The sequence below is a fragment of the Gavia stellata genome, chromosome Z, assembly GCF_030936135.1.
Source record: "Gavia stellata isolate bGavSte3 chromosome Z, bGavSte3.hap2, whole genome shotgun sequence".
Classification (NCBI taxonomy): domain Eukaryota; kingdom Metazoa; phylum Chordata; class Aves; order Gaviiformes; family Gaviidae; genus Gavia; species Gavia stellata.
The window spans coordinates 59566060-59590430 of NC_082637.1; the positions used below are offsets into that span (position 1 = coordinate 59566060).

General features: G+C 41.7%; 1 protein-coding gene across 1 annotated transcript in view; it reads right to left on the reverse strand.

Annotated features, from left to right (window-relative positions):
* The window catches only part of LOC104261148 (SH2 domain-containing adapter protein B), an 85962-nt gene that overhangs the window by 44516 nt on the left and 17075 nt on the right, over window positions 1-24371 (reverse strand). Inside the window, 1 exon segment of the mRNA XM_059834179.1 lies at window positions 18721-18838. Coding sequence (XP_059690162.1) covers window positions 18721-18838 — 118 coding nt within the window.

The window sequence follows — 24371 nt, forward strand, 5'->3', positions numbered from 1 at the left end:
CTGTCCCACTGCAGCCCATGGAGGTCCAAGGTGGAGCAGATATCCACCCGCAGCCTGTGGAGGACCCCACACCAGAGCAGGTGGATGCCCGAAGGAGGCTGTGACCCCATGGGAAGCCTGTGCAGGAGCAAGCTCCTGGCAGGACCTGTAGACTCATGGAGAGAGAGGAGCCCACGCTGAAGCAGGTTTGCTGGCAGGACTTGTGACTATGTGGGGGACCCACGCTGGAGCAGTCTGTTCCTGAAGGACTGCACTCCGTGGAAAGGACCCACGCTGGAGCAGTTTGTGAAGAACTGCAGCCCATGGGAAGGCCTCAGGTTGGAGAAGTTCATGGAGAACTGTCTCCCATGGGAGGGACCCCACGCTGGAGCAGGGGAAGAGTGTGAAGATTCCTCCCCTAGAGGAGGAAGGAGCAGCAGAGACAACGTGTGATGAACTAGCCACAAACCCCATTCCCTGTCCTCCTGTGCTGCTGTGGCAGAGGAGGTAGAGAAAATCAGGAGTGAAGTTGAGCCCAGGAAGAAGGGAAGGGTGGGGGGAAGGTGTTTTTTAAGACTTGGTTTTATTTCTCATTACCCTATGCTGATTTGATTGGTAATAAATTAAGCTAACTTCCCCAAGTCGAGTCTGTTTTGCCCGTGACACTAATTGCTGAGTGATCTCCCTGTCCTTACCTCGACCCATGAGCCTTTCATTATATTTTCTCTCCCCTGTCCAGCTGAGGAGGGTGAATGATAGAGTGGCTTTGGTGGGCACCTGGTGTCCAGCCAGGGTCAACCCACCACAGATACATAGCTATTTGAAGGAATCCCAGCAGATTGTTCATGTATTTAACACATGTTAACATGTAAACACTGTGCTGGAATAGGATTGTACAGAGCACAGCTGTCAGTTTTAAGAATTCTGCCCCCCTGTCTCAGGGGGATCTGGATTCAGACTACAGGTCTCCTCCAGATTTTTTTTTCACTTATGCTCTCTTCTTAGAACTTAGCATTTAAACAGCTTCAATCCTAGTGGCCTGGATTTAGCTTTCTGCTAACCACATAAAAAATGCAACCTGCTATCAACTACACAACATAGAAAACTATAACCAACTGTGATACTATTCTCACTTAGTACATTTGCACCACTCAAATCTACTACATAATTCCAGCTGCAAGGGTCTTAGAATTGAAGTAACTTTGTCTGGAAATCACAGATCTTTCTGGTATCAAGTTTTCAAGGCACACAGACAAACTAAACATTTATCATCACAAAGATCTGCATGTTTAATTAAAGCAAGCAAGCAAACAACGATCCCTTGCTAGAGTCTATTTGCATCTTGTTCTGTATAAGCAAAATGCCCACAGGGAGAGGGAGGGAGTGTTTCAGCAGTTAGGGAACAGGCTAAGCTGTCTTCAACTAGGATAGTCAGAGCAGAGTTTTGAGTAGCATAACTTTCGAAACATGGATTCAAATATTTTATATTTAAGCTCCCCAGAAGAGCAGCCCGCAAAGTGTTTGGTGGACTTGCTGTAGCACACTGGCTTTCTATAGATAAGCCTGGGATAACTAGAGGAGTACCATATGCAGAAGAAAAAAAAAAAAAGAAAGAAAAAAAAGAAAAGGTACCTGAGAACATAACTCAAGAGGAAGGCCTGTTTGTGGACAACAGCCACTTGTATTCCTTGTGTTCTCAGTTGTCACTGAAAAACTGAAGTTATCAGTGGGAGTAGAAAGAAACTTGGGAAGGCTCAGGCTCACATGGAGAGGTACTGGTGAATACTTGCTGAACACAGAAAGCCAAGTCTCAGCTGGAGTTCTTGCTCTTTATCAGGGAACAGGTCTTGCTGAATTGGCTGAAACCTCTGCTCTCCACATGCTCTGCTCTTGAGGCTTCCAATGGAAAGCCACTAAACGGGCATGTAACCACATTAAAGGGCAGTGAGCTGTTTGCACCAGATGTATGGGTAGGCTACACATGCACCAATAACTTGCCAATTTGCCAGAGGCGTAAGACAGATGCTAATGCAAAGATTACCCTGACAGAAGAACATTTGCTCCCATTGAATCCATTTCCTTTCCCTTTCCATAAACAAGTCAGAAATACTTAGCCAACTGCTTACGTATTCCAAGCCTTACCATTAATGTTTCTTTTCACGCCCATCTTGGCAAGATGATCTGGAAACATTTCAGAACTCATGCTGCAGAATTTTCATTGTATTAGTGCAAAGTCTGTTCATCACAAAAGCTAAGTTGTACCTCTGCTCAAATTTAACCTCAGGACACCAGAAGTCAAACTGCTTTCTGCTCTGCTTCCAGGTCCAGCTGAGTGCCTGCAACTGCTGGGACACAAGACAACACCAATAACATTCCAATAGCAGGGATGGCTGTTTTGCTTTGAGACTGCAGCAACTGCCTCCCAATGCTTACGATTCCAGATTTTGCTGCAGGAAAAGCTGGATAGGAGACGATCTTCCCTCATTTTTCCTTCTGAACAGAAGCCAAGTAACTCAGAAGTAACCCACCTTTCAGGAATGAACAACAGGCATTTGTTCACCTGCCTTGGCGTGAGAGCTTGGCATAACCTCTAGATGTGAAAAGCAATGTCTTGAAACAGCCTGCATCATGATGGAAATCCTACTGAAGTCCAAGGATGAATCATTACCCCAGGAGGAAGCATTCAAAGCAACTTTACATTCCAACAATCTTGATAAAGAAAGACTATTAGGCCAGTCAGAGCAAGGGCAGGAGGGGAGAAGTCCCTTTATGATAAGTATCAATAAACCAGCAACAAAAACCATTAATATCTTCCACAGAAAGTATTTACTGAAAGAAAACAAACAAGCAAGCATACCATGGCCCAAGACGACAGGAAGTACATGGTTTTCTTCAGGGGTGGGGAGAGGCAGGGAAGAGGAGGGCTGGGTGTTGGTGGAGTTGAGGGAGGCTGATTAAAAAAACAAAACACATGGGAAGAAAACCTAAATCCTGGTGGACTGGAAGAACAGCAGTACTGCTCCCAAAGGACATGAAAACTGTCCTTGGAGATGTATTTCTTTTATGGCAGAGGCAAAGAAATAAAAAATTAAATTTCTTCAGGTCCCTGAAGGCAGAAGTTTATTCTACAAAGCCTCCCCCCTCAACACTTAATTTTCTGTTAAATAAGCAGTGATTAAACATTATAGCTGCCATCTGAAAATTCATAATTTCTGCAGACTTTACCTCTTCAGAGGTGCTCTGATGCTGCTTAGCTACTTACTCCTTACACATTTCTCAGAAAGACATAGAAAAGGAGTAGGGATGCCCTTTTTATTTAGGGGAGGGGAAAAAGTCCAAAAAACCTCCACAAGATTCTGTACATTTACTGCTACTTGGTCAACAGCCAACTCCAGATGTTGCTACAGCCAGTTGCATCATAATACTACATCCATGGTTTGCTTGTAGGTTTTCTTGACCTTTCTGATCAGGAGCACTAATGTTTGGGATTCAAGGATCACTTTTTCATGGGCTAAATGGAGCAATTCAAATGGCAACAACGCAAAACAGAGACTTTGGTTCAACCAAAATCCATGATTCTCATTACATACTCTGAAGCTTCTAAGCTGTGTAAAAGAGGATTCATTCCTTGTGGTAAGTGGGACTGGAAGCCCTCTTGGAAACAGAGTGCAGCACAGGTATTTTCATGTATACCTGTTAGCATAATGTTTCTCACCAGCCCATGACACAAACTACAGTGCCCCAAAAAATTTGTTCTAAGATTAGCACAAACAGAATCAATTCTCCTTGAAAGATATTCTGATACCAATGTGGTGGCTATTTTAGACAAGCTAACACTCTCCAATATCAGGACAGAGAAGCTTGCAGCAAATATGGCTACTGTTCCCTGCAGTTAGATCAGTCTTGCTACTCATGGCTGCTACTGATGCTCACAATACCCTTGCTAGCTCTCTCTTCAGGCACACAATCTCACACCTTCACAGTAATCACCTTGAGATGGAAAAGGAGTAGAAGAACCCATTCACAATGTAAATACCATTCAACACTTACACAGAAGGAATACATTTTCTTGAATCTTGTCTGCCTGTGAGAGTCTCTGCTTACTGAAAGCTTACTCAAAAGCATCAAATGAGATAAGCACTGATCAAAAAGATTTTTAGTAAGTGTAAATATTTATCTGTATTTATACATTCAAGATGATATTGCAAGGGATATCTAGATGTAAGCAAAAGTGAGTTTATTAAAACAAAGACAAAATATGCAACTAATTCCCTGATAGCTGGAGATTTAAGTTCAATTAGGATTACCCAGAGAGGAGTTACCTTCCCTGCATGTAACTAACTTTGAACATGGCCTTACTTGGGACAGGAGAGTGGGGAGAGAAGAAGGGGAAGTGGATAGAGGCCTCCCTCCAGACTTAATTGCCCTGTGATACAGAGTGGGGAAGAAGTTGCCTACAGGAACAACATATATGGCAGACTGAGATGGTAGACTCATGTAACCAGAAGAGCTGCCATACCTGATTTAACAAAACCAGATGAGATGTCTTCTCAGCCAGGTGAGATGTGCTCTTTTAGCCACCTGCTAGCATTCACAGAATCACAGAATCACTAAGGTTGGAAAAGACCTGTAAGATCATCAAGTCCAACCATCAACGAACAAACACCACCATGCCCATTAAACCATGTTCCACAATGCCTCGTTCACACGTTCCTTGAACACCTCCAGGGATGGTGACTCCACCACTTCCCTGGGCAGTTTATTCCAGTGTCTTCCCCACAGACGGTACAAGGCAGGGAGAAGAACTGCTGCTTAAAAACTGCTAGAACAGATTTCTTCCACAGACATGGTGGCTAGATGGTGAAAAGGAACACAGATATGTAACTCGCACATTGTTTCTAAAAAACATCTAGCCTGTGAATGATTGTGTCATTATGATTAAAACACAAAACAAAACCGAGAGCTCAAAACATAGCCTGAAGCTTCCCTGATGACTAATGACCATTATTTTATCTTTGTTAGTAATTTTTCAGAAAAATGCCATGAAAACAAAGAGACATCTAAGCATTGGAAGTGACATCTGATGCATCTACAGAGATCTTTCCCTCTGACCAGGATTCCAGCAAGAGCAGGCACTACCAGTACTCTGTTTCCTCCTTTGGCAGGAAGTAAAAGCCACACAGCATCTGCATACTAAACCATCTGTTTTTCTCTTGTTCACTGCAAGGAACAGCCACAGTGATTATTTGCCACAGCAATAATCTGCAATTTTGCAAATGGCAATTTGCAAGAAACAGTGATCAGCCACAGTGACCATTTGCAATTTTGCCCACTTCGACTTGCCCTGCCAAGGGAAGTGTTGTCCTACTTGCAATCTTTCTGTTCTGTCACTCAAGTTGAGCTACTGGCACAATCTAGGAACTCTAATCAGCACCTAGTCAAGATGAATCACTGTCTGTTGGATGTAAAGGCCTCCAGACATGACTCCAAATGTTAGGATGGGAGATTCAGTAAGCTCAAAGTCCAGCACAGTCCTGCACGTGCATACAGTAAGGATCATTAAAGGATCGTGTAGACCATGAAAGATGGTCTACAGTTGCTGTTCAGCTCTGGAGACAAAATGGTTTAATTCAGAATTCTGCCTCCACATGAGTAGACCCTGAAAGCTGCTCTGCTGTCATCACATCCAGCCATAAATTTTTGCTTTTCACAATCCAAGGCCTTGCATGCAGTAAAAGACAGCTGACTTGCTGGCACAGAAAAAGTGACAGGGATATGAACATTGAAATTACTGGGAAAACATTTCAACTCATCCCCTTTGGTCTATGATCCCTTTACTCATCGAGTCAGCTCAGCAACTGATTGATGGAAGGCGCAACTAATACCTAGTATTTGTAAAACTTCAAATACTCTACACTGAGCTGCCTAGCTGCTAACATTCAGTACCTTGCACTTGTTTGCAGATTTGTCTGTAGTTATTATAGTACTCAGGCAAACGATGACTAGATGCCAATTCTTAGTTGAAAGTCCCCTTACATAGTGTCCAGAGAAGGGTGACGAAGCTGGTGAGGGGTCTGGAGCACAAGTCTGATGAGGAGCGGCTGAGGGAACTGGGGTTGTTCAGTCTGGAGAAGAGGCTGAGGGAGACCTTATCACTCTCTACAATTACCTGAAAGGGGGTTGCTTAGAGGTGGGTCTTGGTCTCTTCTCCCAAGTGACTAGCAACAGGACAAGAGGAAATGGCCTCAAGTTGCGCCAAGGGAGGTTCAGGCTAGATATTAGGAAAAATTTCTTTACTGAGAGAGTGGTAAAACACTGGAATAGGCTGCCCAGGGAGGTGGTGGAGTCACCCTCACTGGAGGTGTTCAAGGAACATGTGGACGTGGCATTGCGGGACATGGTTTAGTGGGCATGGTGGTACTAGTTGATGGTTGGACTTGATGAACTTACAGGTCTTTTCCAACCGTAGTGATTCTGTAATGCAGTGTTGTTTTTTTCCCCTTGGACAACACTTCTATATAACAGTACAGAATGTGAAGCGGTGTTTGAATATATGCAGCTATTGATAAAATGCTCTGAAATATACAGTCTATCACGTCATCACTCAAGAGCGTTTGTGCTTACACAGATACCTAACCACAGCAAATAAATCTGGTTAGCTCTCAGCAGAACATCATTAAGAACAGACCCTACTGTTAAGGAAAACAAACTACAGTCATGTGAACACCATACATCAGTCCTCTTTTTCCCTTCTTGCAACAGAAGCATCACAAATCATGAAGGGTAACATCTGGTATTTTCCACTTAGGTCATCAGAAAATACGATGTTATAAAAATTCATTCCAGTCATGATCTTGGTGCATACAACCGAGTCAACATTTTCTGGTAATTTTTCCAGTTACACTCTTATTTTCTAATATGCATCTCTAAACCACTGACCAATGTGCACACAAACATTTTCAATGCACAAAACCTCACCCAAAGAGACAATTGTGGAAAGCTGGATTTTTTCCTGGGTGTTTTGTTCTTTGTTTGTCTTTAAAGAAAGATTTAAAAAAAGTAATTAGGAGAGGCTGTCTATTGATATGCTCTATATTCTATCATGATGCTGGATTTGCTCAGTGATGGTGCATCTCACAACCAAAGGCAAGGTCAATAAGAAGTGCTACCCACCTTAACATGTAAAAGCAATGGTATATCTGAAAGACACCACATTTTTTTCCTTTGTCTCCCTCTTGACTTTCTATCTCAATTGACACAGCAGTATAGATGCCTTCTAGCCCACCTCAGGCTGCATTACAGGACTTGCTGCAGGACATGCTTAGGAAAAGCTCGAGAAGACTCAGCCATGCCAACACACTTTTCTGCCTTGCAGCCCATCCCAGCCAAGTGCAACTGTTTGACAGACCATACGAGAGCTACAACAGCACAAAAGCCATAAACCCCACTGCTTCTTCACATAGCTTTTCAAATTACCCAGTCCACAGAAAAAGAACGCAGAACTCAAAGCAAACCCCGAGTTCCTCCAGACAAGCCTCATTTCCCCCCAGATTGTCTGGTTTGTTCTTAACTGCTAGTCTGACCTACAACAGCATTAGTTGTGCATGCCTACATCCTGCTTCACGAAACCAAGCTGTATGCAAACCCTCCCACTTCAAGGCACAAACACATGAAACTGAACAAGGCAGAACCAAAGCAAGCTCAGATGAAGACTGAGTATTTCCATCTTCTTTTTGCACACATTGATATTGCTCAAGAAATTCAGTCACAGTAGCACAACATGGTCCAGCAGCAAGCAAAAACACACTGCAGGCTTCCTAGATCTTTGTTTGGGTAGGTATGACAGAAAGAAATGGCACATATCAGCACACCAACACACACCAAACCAAGATGAGGCCTACCTGACACCATCCAGAAAGGGCAGGCTGCTCTCACAGAAAATAGCCTCTAATAATTTTAGCAACCAGAATGGTAATGAATAGTTGAGTTTGCATGGGTATCTGAGCTCCTCCAAAAGAGCACTTTCAAGCAGAGTTCTTCATAGCCAGAAACTAGAGAAGGAGAAAAGCTCTATGTTGTTGCCAGCCTACGTAAAATGCATAGTGCACAAAAGAAGTTGTGTTTCTGACCACTTCCCACTGAAGTTTTAAGCTCATTTTATGACACTGCTGTGAAGCCACATTAAAATGTTGGTAAAATGATACGGCAAGATGTTCAGTCTCAGTGGCAAGCAAACACAGAACTGGCTGAATCTTCAACCCTCATTTACTTTTAAGGATAAGAAAAATCTCTGGTTTGAGTTACAAAACCAAAAAAGATGCAGGAGAAACTGTAGTTACCACATTACAGCTGATGTCAGAAACAGACTCCATTTACTTCAGGTTTTCCTCATATTTTGCCACTAGAAACTTTCAGAGTTTGGATGCAAAGCCAGCAGGCAAAAATTCTATCCATTTACCAGCAAGCTAAGCACAACAAAGATGACAAAATATCACAGCTGAAAGGGTATCTTGTTCCTTCAAGGAAGTATTATGTTTACTTCATCACATGCTTAACTAATACTTCCTGTATCATCTTGTTTGAGCTTACGTAACTTTTCTGCACAGAATAAAGAAAAGCCCAAAGTGATTGCAGTGAGAATGTAATATGAAAGGATGACTGAGAAAGTACTTCTGAGAAAAAAGAGTCCTTACTAGTCAAAAGAAAAAAAATTAGCCCCAGTAAGACCTCTGACTTGAGCACAGCTAGGTCAGGACAGGGTAGAAATTCCTTCTGACTTCATAGCGCATGTAATATTCACTAGTTTTCTTTAAAAAAAAAAAAAAAATCTGGGTTAGGGTAGAAATATTTATTCCCAGGGTTGTAATCCTGATACTAGCTTGGTTATTAAACTGCTGCTCTTAAACATTTTCATATGGACTTCAAACAATTTCTTTGGCTAAAAGCCTCTTTGCAAAAGAACAAGAGGAAAGAGAAGAAGAAAACAAAGCATAACTTTGAAGAAGAGGCACATGACTGTGACAAAGGACTTTTGTTTCGCTTTTTGTCCCAAGTGCTGCCAGTCTCATTTTTTCCTTTAGCATCACTGTTCCAGCTCCAATTAACAAATCCCTGTAAATCTCATCAGCAACAGTTCACGTCTCTCCCAAGCTGCTGACTCTTCACATAACAAATTCTCTCCATTCTGCTTTTGAGCAATGTTGCAGAAGAACAATAGAACTAGGACCAGTTTGGGAAGATTGAGGGCTGAACTGATAAGTCAGCAAGATGTACCACTGATGTGCCCCACCCAATAAGTAACAGTCCTCCCAGTCAGAGCCAACAGCAAGAGTTTACAGCACTCCCTTCCTTTCCCATGCAGACCACAATGGTATCAGTCACCTACATTTCCATCACACTTCCAGCTGGAAAGCACCCAGAATCCCTGCCAACAGAGTCCAGGCATGCACATACAGGTCCAATCTAGCCTGCAAGACCATCTGTCCAGCCTCTGCTCTTTCATCCCAAGAAGGGATAGTGAACAGCTGTCAGGAATCAACTCACTGCTGCATATCCCCCACCCAGTGTTACCTCTGGAAAACTGGGCTATTTATGGATGAGCCCCTGCTCAAGCTATATTTCAGCAGGTTGCTTCTTTATGCCTCACATGCACCTGTCTGGTCTTTCCAGTGATTAAGTTTAAAAAGACCATGGTGGCAAAGCTGGAAATGGACTGAGACCAAACAAACATGGATTCCCACAAGCTGGCCTGGGATATCCTGATTCTCACAGCCATTTCTCACTTTCACAGAACAGCTACAGATTAGTCGCAGGATCATAGGATAAGTTAGGTTCTAAAATGACAGATCTTCTTGGACCACACAGACCTCAGTGCTCCTCAAACTGTTGCCTGTAGCATCCCTGTCTTGAAGGGACAGGCAATTCACGCCCAACATTAAAAGGACCACTGTTCTTAAGAAAAGCACCCCAAAAACTTGAAACTTGTCTGGGCGTGAGGGGGATAGGGTAGAGGGCAAGGGAATACCTATGGTAACTGGCAGGCTAAAACAGACACAGAATCAAAGTGTATTAAGAAACTTAAATACAACCCTCTATGCCAAAGGCAATGCTGTGTTCAAACCACATACAGCCACCAAGGAATAAGCACCATCATATGTTACACATGTTGCTTATATTAGGAAAGCCGATAGGTTTTGTCTAAGTAACCCTCTTGATCAAAGTGGCTTGAAACTACTGCTTCTTTATCAACATGATGCAGGGAGTCTTCCAAACTGCAGGCAAGGGTTTAATAGCATTTTGAGTTCAATGGTTTCTCTTTCCCAACCGTTCAAGCATCCATTCCTTCACTTTGCTTTTTGTGGAAGAACATAGGCCAGATTCATCAGGCACTGAGCAAGTAAATTGCATGAATGAAGTTAAGTTCCTTCCACATGCACTCTCACCTAGTCTATTATGATGCTGACCTACCTTTCCAAAGTTCTGGACATCTTGTTCCCATTATTTTGGGCGTAAGTTGTGTCTTAATGAGAAGAAGTGGCAAGAAACTGAAAAAAACTCCAACTATATTCAGGCTTGTGATTCAAGTTTCACCATTTAGTTCATTTCCAGACTATACCAAGCCATAAAAGCAAGATGAGGGTGTTGAAACAGGAAAAAAACTAAAAAGCATTTAAACCTTGGCTTAAACCTATTCTGGACAATATGTTTATACACAGAAACTAAGCAACAAAATTTTGTGCATGCAACTGATGCATTGAATGGCAAGACACAGGGTCTCTCTCTTTCTAACTCCTATTCTAGACCAAGGTCAGCGGACAGTTACTCTTTCAGGAAAAGGCCAATTTTACAGTTACCCCGCTGTACAGAGTAGAGGCAAAGAGTTAATTTTTTATTTTCACGCATTTGTAAGCTGGTATGCACTATCCAGAGCAGCAAGGACCACCAAAATATCACACATTAGATAGAATGCCTTAAATAATTTTAGGGCCAGATTTAAACATAGAGGAATGCTATTCATTTTATGCACAGCTGGTTTCTACCCCCAGTTATGCATCTAATTATACCAACAACAACATACCACAGTCTCTCCCAATACCACAGCCTCTCCCAACATGAGAAATAAGACTCTATACATTCTGGCCTTATCTCCTCACACTCACTCATGGGGTGTGAAGAGATACATGAAGAGAAGTATTGGTCATCGTGGCAACTAGCCATGGATCTAAAGTGATACAGTTTCACAGCACATGTGAGATTGATTGCTTTGCCTAGAGAGAAGGTAAGGACTTGTGGTGAAGCAGATCCAGCCTTATTTCAAACATGCCTCAATTCATGCACATAAGACCTAATGCAAAGGAAGAAGTCCTCTTCTGTAATTGTCCCTAGACAGCTTCTTTCCTTTAAATCATTGCTGAATGAAATCTCTGTCCAAATTTCTAATGAAGTAAGAAACAACTTGAAATAGATGCTGAAGCCCAGGAGGTTTATAACTAACATTACTTCTAGCATATTTTGAAGAAGGAGCACAGCTGTTCAGAACATATGTCCTCGCTTCTGCTGCACTGCAGGGAATTTTGCACTACAATCAGGCTAGCAGCAGGTGAGGGCCATGGTCTATAAACACACACAGTAACACTAGCACTATGCTCCAAATGATGGGTATGTTCAGGACACATCAGACATCCCCTTCTTCGTCAGCTCTAGGAAGGGCTCCCAAAGATTTCCAGTGCAGCCCTTGTTACCAGTCACAAGCTTACTTCCGGGTGCTATCGAACTTCTCAAAATCTCACCCAGTGGCTCTCCACATTGCAAACGATGAGTTGAGAGCACATACACATCAAATTTCAAGGGTGAAGAGTTACTTTGCACTTCTTCCCACTTTTTTTTTAAGAAAAAAAGCTTAAAACCTGTTCTGCTAGAACAACCAGCATGTAGTCTTATTCACACCATCTGGCAACAGGACAATAAACATAAGAGTTCTACGAAGGATCCTCAATACCATATGAGATGGATTGATGATGGATAAATTTTCATTTTGGGTTGACTTCTAGTCATGGCTAGCCTAGTGTTAGAACCTTAAATAGAATCTAGAATTGGAACACACACTAATATAGGAACAAGAGAAGAAGCTTAAAGTCTTTTGAAAACTATGCCAACTGTTGAGCTTAGTGGGCAAACACATTCCCTCTTCTGTGTTGGCTACAGCTGTTTGCCATATTCAGATACAAGCAGATAGCAAATCTTAAACACAGCCACTACAGTGTTTAAAGATCACAGGTTGGCTTGCTAGGCTCAGTGACCTTCAATAGTCCAGAAATGTTCTTTCTAAACATCCCATGCTGTACGTGCTAATCTATGCGGCCTAATATTTATCAAAGTAATTATCATTGCCCTTTTTACATTATTTGTAGTGGTAAACTCAGTGCCAACAAGCAAGATGCCAGAGGCCACCTGGTAAAGGAGGTTACAAGAACTGACTCACCACCAATGTGCTGTAGTGACTATTCAGATAAAGTTACATGTCTGAACAAAAAAATGGCCTCTCCAGTTACAAGGGAAACTGACACCCAAGACCCATTGAAGTAGGTGCAGGTTCATGGGAATGCTGTTTTCCCCACACTCCCAGCATTGCTGTGATAGCTTGCAGCAAGACAGAGCTACTGCTCCCAGCATGTCCATGGGGAGGTCCCAGTCAAGGCAGGTGCACTGCATTTGCTAGGCTGCCTGTCATGCATTGGAGATTCCATTGTGATTCAGGCACAGGCTCTTACCACAGTCCCTACAAACGAAGCAGTGAAGTACATGAAGACATTTGCTCTTCTAGCACTGCTTGCACCTAGAGAGGAGGCTCAGCCTTCTGCATCCACGGCGGGGGAGGCAAAGCCCAAAATCCCTAGTTGTGAGCTAGTTAAACTTGCTCACTGCTGTTCTTCTGCATAACCAGGGTGATGTATATAGAGACAGTATGATAAATACACAGAAAAAGAAGAAAGAAAGGAGGATGTTAATGTTGTGAGCCTGTGAGCAAAGCTGTGAATTTTCTTTTGGAATTCTAATATCCCCGTTGTTTAACCTCAAAAAACCTCATGTTGACAGAATCCTCACATTTATTAAGGCCCCTCTGGATGGACGCTCTGCCCTTCCTCATCAAGCACTTCCCTTAGTTTATGTTCACCTTTGCTGATAGTGCAGTTGTGTCATCACCCAGGTTGATGAACACCTTGAACACAGGCAAGACAACAGGTATCTCTGTGCCATGATCCAAATGCTCTAGAGCATCCCAAGAAATAATTTCCAGCTCTTCAGGTCCAGCACACAGATCCTTCTCCTGTACCAGTCACCCACCCCTGGAGCATGTACACAAGCTCATCTGTTCAGTCTGCCCTACATAGACCAGCCTTCTATGGGGAAGGACATTTTCTTTTCAGATCTGGGAGATTTGAATTCAGCTTTCCATTTATGGCCAGAAGACCTTTTGCGACTTAGATCTTCCAGGGGTACTGGCAGCATGCTGCTGTGTTGATTCGGAACTGACTCAATGCACTTTGAGCACTTCCCCTGATCTCATGGGTCAGTATATCCCACCTACAAGATCAAACATGCCCAGGTCCCAGGACAACTGTGTGAGTAGCGTCTTGTGAGAAATGCATCAATAACAAAACAGAATTCCTGCTTCCTCAAACACCTGCTTCCTTTGACTGTCCGGAAAGAGATTTTTTTATGCCCTGAGTAGCCTCTAAAGTTACCCCAAACAGAAAATAGGCACACTGTGTATTTTATCAACAGTCTTATGACAGCCTTCTGAAGTCTGTTCACAACACAGCATTTGGTCTATGAGGAATACCACATGGTATGTTACTTCTCAGGGAAAGTATCTATTTTCAGAAATGCTACCCATTGAAGTCTACAGAATTCTGAAATACAAAAGGGGTTTTTCCCTGTCTACCATATCTCTGAGGCAGATGCATGATACAGAGGCCAGAACCCCATGCAGGGGCTGATGCCCCTGGCACAGCGCTAGGTGATGCCTAAAAAAGCAAAGGAAAAACATGGTGTGCATTCAAACTTCCAGGCAGGGCACAGGCCTGTGGCACTTCTAGGCCTCTAAGAAATCAAGACACTGATGTACCATATGCTTACCACAACTTTCAAATCATTGTCCTAACTCAAGTGACTAGCCTGCACCAGTTCTCCTTCACTACCCATTCTAGAGCACAGACAAGACAGCAGTGTTTTTGCCAACACACATCCCTCAAGGTAGGCATGCCCTCCGATAATGCTTTTTACTTCCCCTCTCACAAATACCCCCCCCCCCCCATTTCTGATAATGTGGTTCCAAAGTAGTTTGAGACTTGAACTGACCTTAATTTTACTATTGTTCAAGTAAACTGATTTTTATATTATAGCGTATATCATGCTAGGCAGCTTGCAGTCAAAAAATTGTGAGTTGGAGGTAAGGGGCTCCCTTCAAAGCCAGGCAGCAAGTTAAGAAGAACAACAGATGTCCATCTGTTATCTCTTTTTTGTAGCCAGTACTCTTTATCATACCTTACAAGGATATAGTTCTTTGTGCAACAAGTTGGCTGACAGTGTATCTCCATCTGAGTGATGATCCAAAATTGGATTCTGCTCCAAAGGTGAGTTTTAGATGCACTCTATGATCCAGCACACAGATGGCTGTGGAATAGACTGCCTTGATTTGGCATTTGATTGCAACTGTTTCATGCAGTCTGAGGACTTGACTTAATTCCTTCTGAATGGCAGAGATACCTGGAAGAACTGTGTCAACACGCACAGTTGTGAGGAGAAAGTAGAAAGGCACTACCCCTTCCAGCTCACAGGGTACGGCTGGAATAGGGCCATATGCCTTTAAGGGGATTTTAAAGGGAAAAAAGATACCCACTTTCTTCTGCAGCATAGCCATATCCATGAATTGAAGGCACCTTTCCTCCTCTCAGGTAAGGGATTACCACAGAAAACAAACAGACCCTCTCCAGTATTTGACATGCAGCGCAGGCTGATGGGAGTAAATACTCAGGTGGAACCTAACTTCTCTTCCCCTAGCATTCCCTGAGAAGAATGGATGACGGAACAGCCTGGCTGTTACGGGCACCACTACTCTGGCCTGACAGTGCCTCAACTATTCAATTATGTTCAAATGCAGCATCTCCAGCCACTGCTCCTCTGGGACTCACTCTCAAGCATGAAGTACCTCCTACACTTGATCCAAGCAATGACACTTGGTTACAGGCTGGGTAAGGCAGCACAGACCTGTTTCTGTGACGGGCCACATGTTATTGCAGCAGCTACAGACTGATGCTAGAGGAAAAATAAGAATTGAAAGCTTGCATAAGAAAGCGGTGGAAACACCATATTTACAACAAAGCTGGGTAAAAAGTCTAGCCCTTGCAAGGGAACAATGGGGATTTATACTTCCGTTCCAATAGAGAACAGAGTCCTTTCAGCTGTTGGACAGCTCAGATGTAAATCAGCCCATGGGGTTGCAGCTTTATGAGGAATCCCAGTTACAGTAATGTTTTTCCTCTTCTTTCCTCTTCTCTTTGCCTCCAGTCCTTCCTAATCTGTTTCTTGCTAGGATGTGGTTATCCAGGCAGTATCAGTAACGCCAGTATCTTCTTAGTAGGTTACTTTTTTCTCTCTGGTTCACCTACTTCTCAGGATCCTTAGAAATCAGCATTGTCTTAGCTATCTCTACTTGTTTTCATGTATGCATGATAGCAGCCAGGCCAGGATCTTACTCCATGCATAGTCCAGGATACAGTATGTCAGATACTAAGATCACAGATAACTTCCTTCATACATCTGAATTTACTCTGGGACATCCAATCCCCAAACAGGTAGGTGATAAGGCAAAGATGCAACACTCTTCCTGTGGCTTTGGGTGCACACCCAACCAAGCTGAGACTCAGACCGCACAGCACACCAGGAACTGGGTTACCAGGGATTTTCTCTGAACCTCTGGCATGGAAATCCTGGAGACAGGACAGACACTCATGAATATCAGCGCAGGCTGATATTCATGTATGTGTTTGGCTGCCAGGAGATGACAGCTGCTTATAAACATGCATTCATTCTCAACATGCTTTACCTTAGCCTTTACTTGAAAAAACTTTCCAAACCTTGGCATAAAGGTTGCTTTCTTTCAATCAACCACAAATCTGGGAAGACATTATTTTTGGGGGACACTATCAGCAGAAGAAACTTCAATCCTGATTAAATACAATTCTAACCACAGACAGAATGGAATCAGATAGATCATTCAATAGTCTATTGAAATCAACTTCAAGACTTTTTTTTTTTTTTTTTTTTTTAAATTAAACATTAGCTGAGAACCAATTGTATCACAACTGTCAGCTCAGAGAGCTTTCAGGGAGGAAGAATAAGTACTGAATGAACATATTAGTTATTTCAGACATCATACATTTCTGTTCAGGTGCAAGCTTAGCTTCTCAAATTGAAATAATAGGGTCTTACATTATATATACATTTCCTTTTGCCTAATCCTCTACTAACTAAAGGACCATGCAGCATGCACAAAAACTTTAGGCTCCTATTTCAAACTAGCCCTTACACCTGGTTTCCAGAGTTGATCAAGAGTTAGGGTACACCTGTAAACAAGGAATAACTGACAAAAAGTTATTCTGTTTTCTGTCTCTCCTAAAGTGCATTCTGCTGCAGTATGCAAATTCCACCTCTCTGGAATTAATATGTGTTAAATACAGTCAGAAGGACTTCACCAGGTTAGTTAAGCTAAATGGATAGCCATATAACATTCTTTTGTTCATCAGACAGCACAGCTAACAAAGAAACATAACAAACAAAGTAATAAGCATTTTAAGGCCAATCAAACTGCAGTCCAAAGGCCTTCTTTAGAACTAGTAGATACATAATAGAACTCACCTGGGAAATATAAACTGAATCTTTAAAAACTCTCCCCAAAAAGATGCCTTTGCATTTTCATTTGTCAAGTAAAATGCAAAGGCAACAACTGTGCAAAAAAACCCCCCAAACATGAAACCACATGCTTACATACAGTGGAATATCACCTGACTTCAGCAAGGTTTATGGGAAGACATTCTCTGTTTCTATCAGCATTACGACAAGATGACTGGAAACCAAATTCCTGGATCTCAAAGCACTAAACATCTTCAGGGAGATATCAAGCATCTTCTACTGGCTCAATCGAATGCATATTCAGAACATTTGCTATATCAGTATACTGAATTAAACCCCAGTATCCAAAGTGCCTTTAGCATCTTTAGGAGCTCTTCATGTTTGCTTTGTAATAACATACGGAGCAGATACAACAGCTTATCAGCTGCACCAAACACTAATTTGGCAAAAGGATGTCTTGGAATTGCAAGGACACACAAATTTACTGTCCCTTACTTCAGCTAAGCCATCTGGTATTGTCCACTGAACCATCCCATTTGTTATGGCTGATCTGGAAAAGGAGATAGAATAAGCTCCTGTCCTAAATACAGGAAGAAAGAAATCAAAGCACTGTAAACTTCATAGTTAAAATTACAAATGCTCATCACTACTGTATGAAGAGTGGGAACTTATTGGGACTAATTTGTTTTTCTGAGAAATTACTCAACTAGAACGAATAGATTTAAACCAATGAGAAATAAGCCCCTCTCTAAGATACTGAAAACTTCCAAACAGTATAGTCTACATGTCATTTCCTGTGTCTCTCTTCAGAAATGCTATTTAAGAAAAGAAAAATAGGAACACTTGCATGAAAAAAGGATCTTTTCATCCAACAGCCTCATCTTCCCCCACTGATTAATCTTTCCTGAGGGCCCAAACCAGGAGCTGCCAATAGAAAAGGAAAGCATACAATCAACTTAACTGGGCACAAGAGTGACTTTCACCTCATAATGAGAAAAAGAGGATCTGCTGTACAAATCCAAGAAATGCAGAATTGATCTTCAGAAATCTAAGTGTTGACTGAGTCAAATCATCATAAATTAAAACCATATGGCCCCGTATGCCAGAAAAGTTTACAGACTGCACAGCCAACAAGTAGGAAATGGATGCAGATAATATGAGGAAAATACACGGACAATACACTTGCATAACGCCAGGACAAGAGGTCCAAACAGTCCAAACTCCTACAACAATACCACCATTAACTACCGCCCTACATGACAGAAAAGGAAGAACCCTACCAATAATAGCAGTTAAAGGCTCACAGGCATCCTAAAGTGTCTCACTTTGACCATTGGTACAAAAAAACACCAGAGAAGAGAGGAAGGAAGGAAGGAAGCTACACAAAGATGTAGCTTTGCAGCCCTCCTCCAACAGAAGGAAGACCAAGAAGTCTGAATCTGATTGAGGAAAAAAGGCCATAAGCAAATTGATCAACTGTTTCTATGTGAACTAACAAAACATCATGTTTTGGCCATCTCTACTATCTACACAGTCGACAGCCTTGACATTGCCAAGCTGAGCAATACACACTCCAACTCCCACTGCTCACATTTTCATCTTCTCACATGACAGTACAAACCATCTATATTCAATAGTGAGGTCCAGAGCAGTATTTTTAGACATCAAGGCATGTGCAGGCACATGAAAAGCCTCCGTGGCATTTATTGTTGACTGCCTAAGCAGCTTCAGAAACATGGTTTTGCATGTTTCTGTTTCATAGCAGCTGTAATATCCATGTGAACTGCCATGCAATTAAAGCTCACATGTGCAATTGTCTTTTCTTACCAGTCATTATTCTCTGGGCTTCATATGGTTCCATATAGCCAGCGTTCTCCCCTTTTCCCATTCTGTTCAACTCACTTTTGGCATCAAATGGATCTGAGTAGTCATCAGCTATCAATACCTGAAAGACAGGAAAGCAACTGATAGAAGAATCTCCAGTCAGACATGCAAACTAGAAGGCAGTAACACCCTAACAACAAAAAAATCAGTTTCACACATCCTATGCCATCTTCATAGCACAGCGTGAGTTCAGAGGACAAATAGGCAATTGCTGCAAATCAGTTACTAAACGGTGCTGAAATAGAAGTGTGCTCCTGTTCATACCAGAAACCTCACAAAGGCAGACTCTATGTCAAAAGATTTCTCACTAGCACAGGATATGGAATAATTGGGATTGACAAATTAGAAAGATCCAGTCAGTCAGCACATTCAATCCAGAGCAATTCCTATCAGAGAAATTTGCTAATATTCAGCAAAAAAAGCACACTTTCACCTGCACTTACTTCACCCCCTCTGCTTTTTAGGTTTATCAGCTACAACTGAAAATATTGCTAAAAATTTTTTAAATAAATACTCAAAGGTTATTCTTTTCACTGCATTAATAAGAAGTTTTGTAATTTTAGTTCTCAGTTGAAAAGGAACAAGATACAAAACAAGCCTCTTGTTTAAACTTAGTTCCTTGAACCCATCTGTGGCAATATTTCTCTCAAAGGGTTTCCTTCCTCCATTAGGAGACTAGAAAAACCTGAAGGTTAGAAAATCGTACCCCTTACTCTACATTACCACTCTTCCCTGGCCCCTGCAAAATCACTGTATGCTGTGTAAGTCCCATTGGTTATATAGGCTTTTTAATCAGCTGATTAAAGTAACAGGACTCATTCCTCCCTGTCACTGAAGGAGTAGAGTTAAACTTGGTTTCTAGAAGCTGCCAAGGGTACCAGTACAAAGAAAAAAATCCTCATATGAGAATTATTGCAGAGCACAGACATGTAATGTAGGACAGGCAAAAGAGTCTGAAGCAGAGAAAGCAGGGGCAGGCCTCAGCACCAGAATCACCACAGTATCATAAAATAATTCAGGTGAGAAAGAAGATCCCCAGGAGATCACCCTGTCCAACCCCTCACTCAAAGCAGGGTAAGCCTAAAGGGTTATGCTCCAAAGGCTTACTCTCTTTAAGAGGAATTATTCAATCGAGATTCCTTCTGTCCCACCAGTTACTTACATCTTTAAGATCAGTACCAGTAAGACAGCAGACTGCTATCCAACAACTTCAATCTTTTCAACAAAGAACTAGGAGTACCATTGTCAGCTATGAGACTGAAGCTGCATCTTCTTCTGTCTCCTGCTGCCAGCATACCCCACCAGACAGAGCATAAAACAGGACACACAAGCATTTCCAGATCAAACACCTGCACAAATGCCATGAAGTAAATGAACACTATATTACAAAAGGCAGAGACCTCCTTCAAGATTAGGGAACAAAATATCTAACACACTTCAGACTCACTACTCAGGCCCTGTAACGCTGCCACACTGAAATTTTATACTACTTACTTTGCTTACAAAAAAAATCCCCAAAATAAAACAAAAAACCAGACAACCAAATAACCCCCCCCCACACATTCCCCAGGATAAGCTCCCAACTCTGGACTACAGATCACTCACAAGCACAGCCCAAAGAAGTGACATTTTAGAATATGTATTTGTTATCACTGAACACACAGATATGAGTGTCAGAGCAAGACTCAGCTGTCCTACAGTCACAGGTTAACAGCTGGGACACCAAAGTATCTGGGATTGATGTTTTAATTATAAATTAATTTTAATTATAAATTGTGTTTTCCTCCACTCAGTTTAAAGTATCTGGAAGTTGCTGTTTGACCAGAAACCACCAAACTGACATGGATAATAGAGGGAGGAAAAAATAATTCTTTCTCCCACTTAGTGTTTGAAATTACTGCCTCATTATTGCAGAAAACAGTTAACCCAAAGGAAAAAAGTTCCCTCCCACTTGCCTGGCAACATATGCCAAAGTAGCAAGTGAAGTGACAGCAGCTGCACACACGTAAGACAAAGACAACAATGTGTGTCATGCAGCATTAATTCCTTGTAGTCCCAAGGACAGGTTTATCTCCAGGAGTGGTACAGCTGAAATGCCATCCATTTAGTCTTCTGATGCAATCCTGTCAAGAGCTGCTGGATGGTAGCATGGGCTCTGTGCTGCTCTCCTATTACAAATGTTGACAAGTAATACTTGCTAATCCTTAGCATAACTGTACTGAAACATGAAACAAAAAGCAGTCTAACACAGTTATTTGATATTTCTTCTCCATTTGCCAAAAATATACTAGGAGGAAAAGTGTACCTATAAAATGCTGTCAAACAAAATAAAAATCAAGACTGATTTCCCTTAAGCATAATGGTAACATACTCAAGAGCTTACTGTACCGAACATCAACAGAAGGACTAAAGCAACTAACTCGTTATTCAGAAGAGATCTAGCAAAGCAAAAGCTGCTTTCTAACAAGGAAATTTAAAAAAATGTAAGGACGTCCAAATTCAAATTATTTCATTATTGTATTTATTACTAGTATTATATTTTATTATTTGTAAATCTTTACCAGATCAGAGTGAGGCTCGAAATATATCCACTACAGTAATCCCTGGAGTCAAAACCTCCCCTAGCTTGGACAGTGGGTGTAAACTCCTCCCCTTCAGATGAATAATAGTGTCACAAGCACTATGAGATTCTATACAGTGCACCATAACTATGTTTTCAATCATGTCACCTATCAAGTTTGTCAGATTGGGCAAACTGGCTCCCCCAAATGACCACCCCCCCAAAAAAAACCCCAAAATAAAAAAAAACAAACAAAAAAAACCCCAAACAAATCCCAAACCCACTTTTCAGCACTCAGTCAGGCAGAAAGAGCAGTCTGCTTCACCTTCCTGGAGCTGTATATCTGTATTTCCTTATTAAAAGTAGCTTTACAGCTCTGAGGTGTCAGACGGCTCCCCAGTTGACTGTTACTGTTTCTATATATATTAAAATTTACTAATTCTCAGCCTAGATATAGCAGCTGGCCAGTGCCAATATTTGATTTCTTCTATACTTGCTAACAGCTATAAATTCTCCACTTCTAGGCAGGCTCAAGTTTTTCTACTTCTACTTCTTTCAAGAAGAAGCCTTCATTCAAAAAGAAGCCTTCATTCAAAAAGGCTTGAAAGCCTCAAATGAATATGCCTGTTAGTTCTATTATAACATACCTACTGTAAATGTATAAACTCCTTTTCACAGTCCCATTATGGAAGATTATTTCTCCTGTTCTCAGAGATCCCAGCCAGAAAAAGGGTCTTTGTGACATCACCCTAGAAATTACTTTTACCTTAGCAAGCTCAACTTCCATATAGATGCAGTAGGTCAGACAAAGTCAGGCAAAGTACAGACAAAGTCTTTTAACGAATGACAAGGTTCTGAGTACATGAGTTTTCTAGTCATGGTACACATAATAAAAGAAACATTTGCCTCATGCCAGAGGGTATGAATACATTGTTCTCATACCGTTTCATGTCATCCTCACAAAGCACAAGCTTGCCAATCTTAGATGCAAGTTCTGTTCACAGGCCTATGAGTATCCCAGGTACATCCCTTGCATGTGCAGTGGGGCTCTGCAGATGATGATCTTAATCATCTCCATGCCATGTGGGGAAGATCCAATGAGAAAGCACCATGCTGTCACCTCTCCCCCATAGGCATGTAGGAACAGGCCTTTCTGTGTGATAAAGTGGCTCCATGTTCACCAGGGATCATCAGTGTTCCAGACAGCGGTATTTGTGTTGTGTTTTTTTCTCCCAACAACTTTCAGCCACTGCCCAGCAAACTGGTCTCAGCCAGTCATTTGTTTTCTGTGATCCAGAGGCCAAGGCTAGCACAGAAGATCCCAGCCTACAGCCTGCATGCAAAGCCCTTCCTTGGGTTAACTGCACTTCCAAGCCAGATGTCTAAACTTCTTCAACTGGCCTCCAAATTGATCTTTCATGTTAGTGACTGACAAACATGGGACAGAAAAGAAGGGAATGGATGCCATCCATTGTCTACCAATGCATCCCTCCCCTTCCAGAATTCTCAACCAGTCAGGCTACCCAGGATCTAATGCTGTACCTGCCTCATTTGCCTTAGACACAATCAGAGGAGTAGCAACATGCTGAGGTTTTGTAACTGCAAGCTAGAAAGGGCATTCACACACAGGGTCCAAACTTTGGAGCAGGACACAGTTGACTTTCCTCTCCTATCTGCCAAATCCAGCTACCTTTCATGTGGGTCCTACCTGTCAAAATGTACCACAGCTATCAGGGAATCCCCAGAAGGCCTCAGGCAGCCATTCAGATTCCAAATTCTTGTCTCAACCGACTGCATTTGTCAGGGCTATTGTCAAAGACCTGTGGCTTATGTCTTAACAGAATGCAAGATTTTCAGAGTGGGCTGTGAGCTCTTACAACTACTGATTCCTGTCCATACAAGCCCATCCTATGGCACCCCATACACATATTGTATTATTTTCTATCATGTAGTAACTTGAGGCATGAGTAACTTCAAGCAAAAGAAACTCCAGAACATAAATAGAAGTGCATTGATCAAAAGCAAGTGAAACTTGTATTTGAGCTTCCATGACCAGAGAGAGCAAGGATTTAGGGAACACTCAAAGAAGTTCCCCCTAGCAGTTTGTCTGTTAAAACTCAAAGGCAAAAGAAAAGGAGTATGGCTCAGTTGCCAGACAAGTTGACAAACTCAAAACCATAGTTCTAGTTAAAAAGTCAGTTAGCAGACACAAGATGAAAAAAACCCATGGACAACACCCTCCCACCCCAAAAATTAAATACAAGCTGAGATTCTGGTTTACCCCTCTAATATATATTAACTAAGGTGCAAGCTTCACTGTTGATGCATAGTCTTTGTTCTTCTACAGTCTTAAAAAATACCATTTAAATCCTACTTATATTATTATATTAAATACAAGTTTAAATGGGTATTTGCATATGCAAAAGCATGATTTACATATGCAGCCACAGGAAGAAAACAAAGAACATACATAAATGCATAATTCTGCAGATATCTCTGTCTGACTAAAAACCACATTTTAAAGGGAACAAACAAAAAAGAAACCAATAAGAAGTTACCACACTGAAATAAACAGAGTCTTTGGGGATAACCCCTCTTTGAACTGAAAGGAAATACAAAAGATCTATCCTTGAAACAGCAACTTGAGCACAGAACTGTTTGTTACTTGACTGATTTAGTGACTATCGTGATTAAGGACACACTATTCTGGAAGAATCCAAGAGGAATTATGGTAAATAACATGAAGCAGAAAACCAAGACCTCTCCTGCCAGCCAAACCTTTGGGAGACTTATTATGGGAAACTTTTTTGGGAGCAGATTTATTACTAAATATTATACATTATAAATATATTATGAATATATACTTAAATAAAAAAAGGCAGACCATATAGTCCTCTCTTGGCTTTTGTGACTGGCAATTAAGTCCACCAATATCACAGACAGGAACATGTGACTGTCAGCATAGATACAGAAGACAAGAGCACTTAGAAACTGCGAATTTGTGTCAGAGAACACCATGGTTAACACTTTTAAC